The sequence below is a fragment of the Poecilia latipinna genome, unplaced genomic scaffold, assembly GCF_001443285.1.
Source record: "Poecilia latipinna isolate Pla-1442-1.1 unplaced genomic scaffold, P_latipinna-1.0 Scaffold731, whole genome shotgun sequence".
In the NCBI taxonomy this organism is placed as follows: domain Eukaryota; kingdom Metazoa; phylum Chordata; class Actinopteri; order Cyprinodontiformes; family Poeciliidae; genus Poecilia; species Poecilia latipinna.
This window is the reverse complement of record NW_015113347.1, coordinates 16,698-23,894: the sequence shown is the minus strand read 5'-3', so window position 1 is coordinate 23,894 and position 7,197 is coordinate 16,698. Positions and strand designations below refer to the sequence as shown.

Below are 7,197 nucleotides of genomic sequence, written 5' to 3'. Positions count from 1 at the left end.
GTTCAAAACGGGGCTGATGTCAGCATACAGACGTTTTTACTGGAGAAGTACCACACAAACACGTACGGTTTGACCTTTAATCGATGGAGGAGAAAGATCAACAAGAGTCACGCTACAGAGGAGAAATAATACAGAGGGGCAGGTACTGAAAAAACCATCTGAAGACAAATACACCACATGTTCTTTACAATGGATTATATGTACATATTAAACTTGTTTTAGGCAAAACAAACAAACAAAAAAAAAAAAACTCTTTTTTTTTCTGAGAAAACATACACCAGTGAAACGTGATCCGCCCTTTGTTAGTCTCATAGTTTCTGTCTGCATATGTTTTATACAAAATAGACTTTCAAACAATATTTGGGTAGTGCAAGTTCTTAGATTCAAGCTGGTTGATTACTTTCACAAACAGTTTGTGTATGAAAAAAGCCCAAGTCCTATCCTATTCACAGTATCACACAATTTGACCAAAGACTTGTTTAAAAAAAAAAAAGAAAGAAAAAAAAAAAAGGGGTTGTGAGACCCGCTGAAGAGAGCTGTACATTTGTCATCTCAGAGCTCTGGAGTTTACACTGACATTATGTGTAATCTGTCGCCTTTGGTCACCTTGTACTCAAACATTAAATAGGTCGTTTGTGTGAGTGATTACAATTTCCTGAATATTTTCCCCCAAAACAGAAAATCTGGCCTGCAGAGATAAAAGTTAGAAGTGAGATCCCCTGTATGAAAGTAGCTTATACTGTGTTTAAAAAGGATGGAAAACAAAAAAAAACAAAGGTGAAGGTGATAAGATTATCCGTCTTTTCTATTGCATATTCAGTTGTGCGCAAAAATGTAAACAGGCTACATTTCTGGGCAAGATGAGGCAAGTGTGCGATTTCTTATATATATATATATATATATATATATGTGTGTGTGTATATACATATATCTATCTCTTTCTTTCTCTCTCTCTCTATATATATATATACTTGTAAAGATGAGGAGCAGCAGCAGAGTTTTGGATACACTGAATGTGAAAGTAACCCTCAAACAGGTAGGTAGCAAGGATGATTTTCATCTATTCTGGTTAAACCTCAGAGGAAAACAGAAAGTTTTGTTAGAGTCTACAGACGGTATGAGCGGCGGAGGCAGATTCCTTACAACTTTTCACATCTGTCAACTGAATTTTTAACAATAAAACGTCAAAAAACAAAAAAAAAAAAAACACAGAAGTAGCCACACGTGCGTGAAGCTGTCGGATGCTTTTGGTTCTTCACGACGGAGCAGAAGGTGGACATCAACGCAAGTGTGAATCAGATCATCTGTTTTTAAAAACCTGAGCTCTGGAGCAGAGTAGAACATATATAGGTTGCTTTTTTTATGTATTTGGGATAAACATTGAAAAACAGTTCGCTTTGCCATGTTTTATATCTATATATATATATTTATATGTATGTCTATATATATAAAAGTGAGCAGTTCACTTGACATATTTTGTTTCTTTCTGACAGCTCACGACATATCATCTACAGATAACAGTTCATATCTAATTTATTAATAACTCTTTAAATATCACATTCATAGTAAAAATCTTAAAGTAAAAGACAGATCGGGAGTCAGGAGACACACAAACGACAAGCTGCGCAGATTAGAAGAGAGATGTTGCAACGCATCAATCAGAAACACCGACAGACACTCCCCCCCCCTTTACTGCATGGGACTGAAGGTCAGGCAGCTCTGGACTTCTTACTCCTTTCACCAGGTGAAGTATTTTTACGCTTTAATGCTTGGATTTGTCTGAGAATTAAAAAAAAAGAAAAAGAAAAAACAATAAAAAATACTGACCGACTTTTAGCATCCCTGAAAATAGACAAAAACAGGAGTTTGGCACAGGAAAAAAAAACAAAAAAAAAAAAAAAAAAAAAAAGTTCCCAGAGAATAAAAAGAATCAGCTCTGCCTGCCTCCGCAGTCAGTAATGGGACTCTTTTTCACTGCGATGTGGTAACTGATAAAAAAATAAATAAATAAAAAAAAACGCAGCGGGGGGAAAGGGAGGCGGGGCGTCGGGGCACGGCTACGTAGCAGACAGTCAGAACACATGCAAAGGGTGCGGCATACATACACGCAAACTTTAGGTGAAGTCGGGCTGCAGAGGGAGCACAGGGGGCTATTTACCGGTCGTCAGCATCTGTGGGAGGTTCACGTGATCGACCAAACGCCTGAACAAAAGTGCTGTTTTATTCATAAAGCCGTTACTTATTCTGTTGAGAAGGATTACATTGATTTCCGGGGGGAAACCGTCGTATTTGTCTTCTTGCTAAGACCTGAGGTTAATACATATCATGTCTCTACAGCAGCGCGGATTTCTGGATGTATATTTGACGCAGACGCCGTACGGTACTGGAAGCCCTACATGCTGCTCGGAGTCTTTGAGACTTTACGGTGTTTTGTATTCGCTGCGATCGATGAAACACCAGAACGGATGGCACAGAAAACCTCTTTTAAAATTTCAAAGCAACGTTTAGCGGTACAATAATCTGCACACCTGTGACTGGGAAGGTTTATCGATTACTTTGATTCCAAATTGTCATTATACCTGCATCGCATTCAAATTCACATTTTATTATAAGTGCAGTGCTTAATTTAGAATTTTCTCGACAACAAAAACGCGACTTATTTATATAACTATATCAAATCAGGCATAATGACAGCTTGAGTATTAATTGATTATATCAATCTCTGAATATTAATGTGATTTTTTTTTATTTACAATGAGTAGCTCTCTAGCCTGTTATTGTGCCAGACAGAGAAGGACGATCAGCCGGTGGAAACCAGACGTCTCATCTCAGTAAAGAGACGGTCGATACCAGAGGTAAGAGCTTTCTGTCTTTCAGACGGAGTTCACTTTTTCACGTTCTTAACTTGGGCTTGTAGCAGAGACATGACAGTAGTACCAATCTACATCTTTGCAAAAAAAAACTGTTTTCCCCCCCAAAAAATTAAACTATTCCTTAAAGAAAATGAAAGGTATGCAGTTTCAAGAATAAAAGGTACCCCTTAGCCAATTCTTACAAAGAGCAAAGTTTGTACTGCAGAAGTCTTCAGAGGAATTACGACTATTTATACCAAAACGATTGATTAAAAAAAAAAAAAACAAGAAAGTGTGGAGGACGGTTATTTTCTAATCGCTTTCAGCAGTAATAAATCTACAGATATTAGTATTTCCGAATATCAAAAACGACAAGCTTGCAAGCACAACAACACATGCCCTTCCACTTGTGATTGAGAAACGCTCGTATCCATCACATATTTTTCTAAAGATTAGACTACCGGGGGGAGCAGGGGGGGGCAAGATTAAAAAAAAGTCCACACTTTTCCACATCTTTAAAGTCTTTCTCGAAAGACCGATATACAACACCGAGCCCATCTTCACATCTTCACAGTCTTTTTAAAGCCTTTCGCTCGCGTCGCACCGACGGCGCCAGTGCGCGTCGGGACCGCGGGGAAGGGAAGCAGGCTAAATTTCATTTCTTAGCGAGAACGACGACACTTCTACGCACAGAGGGTGGAGCGAGCTGCCATTTGTAAAGATAAACAGCCACTAGAAAAAGAGAAAAGCTGCAACTGCGTGTAATATATAAAAAAGTACAATCAACTTATAATGAAGGTAGATGATGAGAGGTTCACGTATAGCAGGAAAAAAACATGGCTTAGATGATATTCGAAGCAAAAAAGGCACATCTTTTTCCCTTTTTGTAGTTGACATGTAAACCTGGAAGAGGTCTGCTTGTGGGAGGACTCCATTGGCTAACAGGCCCACACAACTTTATATGTTATAATCAAAGCAAATAAAATATGCTTTTGAAAAAAATCACTAGAAAACTGTTTTGTTTTTTTTGTTTTGTTTTGTTTTTTTCGTTGTCGTCGTTGTATCTGTGCGACTGAAAAAAACGTTTTCGTTACAACCTCCTATAAAAACTAAAAGTGGAACACAAAAAGCCTACGTAATAAGAGCGCGTTATTCCGATTTGCTGCCTCCTTGGGCAGCGGTGACCTGGAAAAGTGTATAAACTGTTACTTTGAAAATGTAGAAAATACTATCAGAACCTTTACATAGATATTTTGTTGTTTCTATTTCAGATATCGCTCTGAATTTCAAGGTAAGACACCTGAGACAACATGAATGTTAGCCTATTTCTCTTTGCCGTTAGCTTCACAAACTTTTCCTATTCGTTATTAGACACTACATCTTAGCCTACTCAACACAGCGAAACGTCTTGTGCTCGAGGTCTGGTTCCTACACACACACACATTGCTTCTCCCGCGGCCCCGCCCCCCCAGCCCCCCCACCCCACCAGACCCATCAGCACAGAGATGCACACTTGCTGCTAGAAAACACCGCTCCCTACTGGTGTAAAGTCCTTTCCGTTTGTTGCTCTTGTCCAGCGGAGGGGTGGGGGTGGGGGGGGGGCGAAGGGGCGGGGGGGTTTTGTCAGGCTGGTGAGGTGACGTGGTGGGAGTTTAAGGCATTGTTGCTGCTACAGGAAACAGTCACTTCTGGTGGAAGAGGAGAGGTTTGACGCTTCCGGCCTTGAATTTTGGTAGCTGATTGCTGATGATCTCGGCCAGCATCTCGGGGAACTCCACGCTCAGGAATTTATTCACGAAGGTGTAGAAGCAGAAGCTGAGCAGTCCGCTGCCCATCTGTGGACACATGACAAGAGGCCGTCAACCAATCGCGGGTCACACTGGACGCACGCTTTGCACACGCGCTGCAAACTGCTTTCAACGTTTTGTCGTGCTAAAGTCGCAAACCTCAGTGTATTTTCTGGGATTTTAGGTAAGAGAGCAACACAAAGTAGTGCATTGTCGTGGTGAGAAAGAAAATATAAATGGTTTCTAATATCGTATATTACAAATAAAATTCGTTTTTTTGCTCTGATATCCCCAAATAAAATCAAGCGCCTCAATTTGCAAACGTAATTCACCCAATTGTTAATTCCTAAAAATAAAAATAGATCATTTAAATTAAAAAACATTAAAATTGATTGTTGTAGCATAAAAAAAAAAAGATAATATGATATTAATAGTTGTACTGGGTAAACCTTCAACCTGTTCAGTCATTACTTCTTTAAGTTTTCCTCTCAATCCCTTTTTGCAGCCATTTTGGAAGGAAGCCTAAAACATAAAGGAGATTGTTTAAAGTCAATATTCCCCAATATCGATGTGCTACTTCCACTGGAAGATCCTTCCATGTCACGATATAAGTGAAATAATCTGCCAGTGAGAGCAGTAATTTCTTCCTAAAACCCATAAATTATTTACTAAAAATGATTTTAGAAAGCTTTTCCGACCTTGAGCAAAGGCTGAATAAATAAAAATGGCTGACTCAGGGGTAAAATCTCTGTCATCAAACAGCACTCGCTTGATTTTCTCTACAGCTGATGCAAATCCAAATATTCTGTGTGTGTGTGTGTGTGTGTGTGTGTGTTGCATGCCGTACCTCGTGCATGGAGTCCAACAACTTGGTGAGCTGGTAGAAACGCTGCCAGTTCTGGCTGGAGTTCTCCTCGCGCTTCACTATGGCTTTTCCCAGCTCTTTGATGTACGACATGCGGATCTCGTCGAACACCGCCTGGCTCTTCAGGCCGTCCTTGGGCACTGCGGGGAGAGGGGAACACTCAAGGTCAACGCCTGACGCAGGAAAATATTCAAATCAAACCACTTTGGTGCAGTTCCAGTTTTACTAGACGAGACAAGTTAAAAAGAGAGACGAAACCTTTCCTAGTCAGAAAACTGAAGGACTGTATTGACGTAATTTATGTTGAATCAAAAAATAAAAAAATTAAAAACTATTTTTTCATCGCAATTTTACATGACGTTGTGCTTGTTTCATGACGAAAAATTAAACGTGCTGAAGTGTGTGCTCCTACGATTTCCAAGTGTTAAAAAGGGTATTAAATGCTAAGTGTACTCTGTATTATTGTTTGCATTTATTATCAGCGAAAAAGTCTGACCTGTGCTGAGCAGCAGCAGGACCTTCATGCACAGGTACTCCTCGTGGGAAACCTGCAGCCGGACGAACTCGCTGGAAATCTTCAGCATCTGATCAAACTGCTCGGCCATGTAGGGCAGCTTCATCCGCTCCCTGGTGGGTTCGAACACAAAAAGGGCAAAAACGCACAAACTTCACTCGTGTGATTGATTCAGGGGCCTCGGTGGCCCCATCAGACCTGAATCTGGGTGATTCTTCAATAAATTAAAACTTAAAAGGAAACGAGGAATAACAAGAAAGTAACAAAATCAGATATAAACATTGCAACTTTCGTGTATTGTAAAAAAAAAAAAAAAAAAAATACAGGACGGCCCTTTAATGCAGCCTTTGACTACAACTAGGTGCTTTCTGAGTGTTTCAACATGGAGAGATGCAACAGAAAGCTGCATGGACCAAAACATGACGCCGAAATGTCATTTTTAGAATCACACTAAAATGCTACGTTTATTTAGTTCCTTGAATGACTCAATCATGAAAAAAAAAAAAAAAAAGTAGAAAAAAACTGTGAATCGATGCTTCGCATATGTTATATAACCGAGCGCTGCCCTTGCACATGCTTTAAATCCGGTGTGGTGGAGCAAAACAGGAGGCAACATGTTGAAAGTCAAACATTTGTAATAAAAAAAGAGAAGTGCGCAGCGTCTACAGGCCAGATTCCTGCTGCTGTTAGATGTGTTTCTGCCTCAACATAAAGTGAATATAACACTGAGCCTTTGGCACATCTACGTCACAAATAAACCAGCTTAACAGACTTCGACAGAACTGACTTCGTATACGGATGCGTTTCTAGTATTTGAAACGGCTTTACGCGTGGACGTAGTCAGGGTTCGTTACCGAAGCGACGTCGTCCTGCGTCGTCGTGCATAAACTGGAAACCACAAGTTAATTGGATCGACTTGACATGACGCCCTGAACTAGAGCCACGCACAGGCAGAACCACGTGGTGGCTCTGAGGATCTCAACACTCAGATTTAAAACATTTCCCAGAGGACATTCAGTTAAGGTTTACCAACACCAACATATTTTTCCCATTGCAACTTAAGTGAATCTTTAACATTTCCAGGTTAGATTATCTGTGAGGAGACGACTTGCTGCATGCAAATTGATTCTATGTCAGTGAAATGTTTTGCTAAGAAGACACTGTTGGACTCAGGAAGGT

General features: G+C 40.1%; 1 protein-coding gene across 1 annotated transcript in view; it reads right to left on the bottom strand.

The window, feature by feature from the left end:
- Positions 1 to 2,271: 2,271 nt before the first annotated feature.
- The window catches only part of LOC106955406 (glucocorticoid receptor-like), a 16,723-nt gene continuing 11,797 nt past the window's right edge, over positions 2,272 to 7,197 (bottom strand). Inside the window, exons 7-9 of the mRNA XM_015045558.1 lie at positions 6,001 to 6,131; positions 5,487 to 5,644; positions 2,272 to 4,687 (exon numbers count right to left, since the gene is read on the bottom strand). Coding sequence (XP_014901044.1) covers positions 4,535 to 4,687; positions 5,487 to 5,644; positions 6,001 to 6,131 — 442 coding nt within the window. The 3' untranslated portion in view covers positions 2,272 to 4,534. The remainder of the gene's footprint in view (positions 4,688 to 5,486; positions 5,645 to 6,000; positions 6,132 to 7,197) is intronic.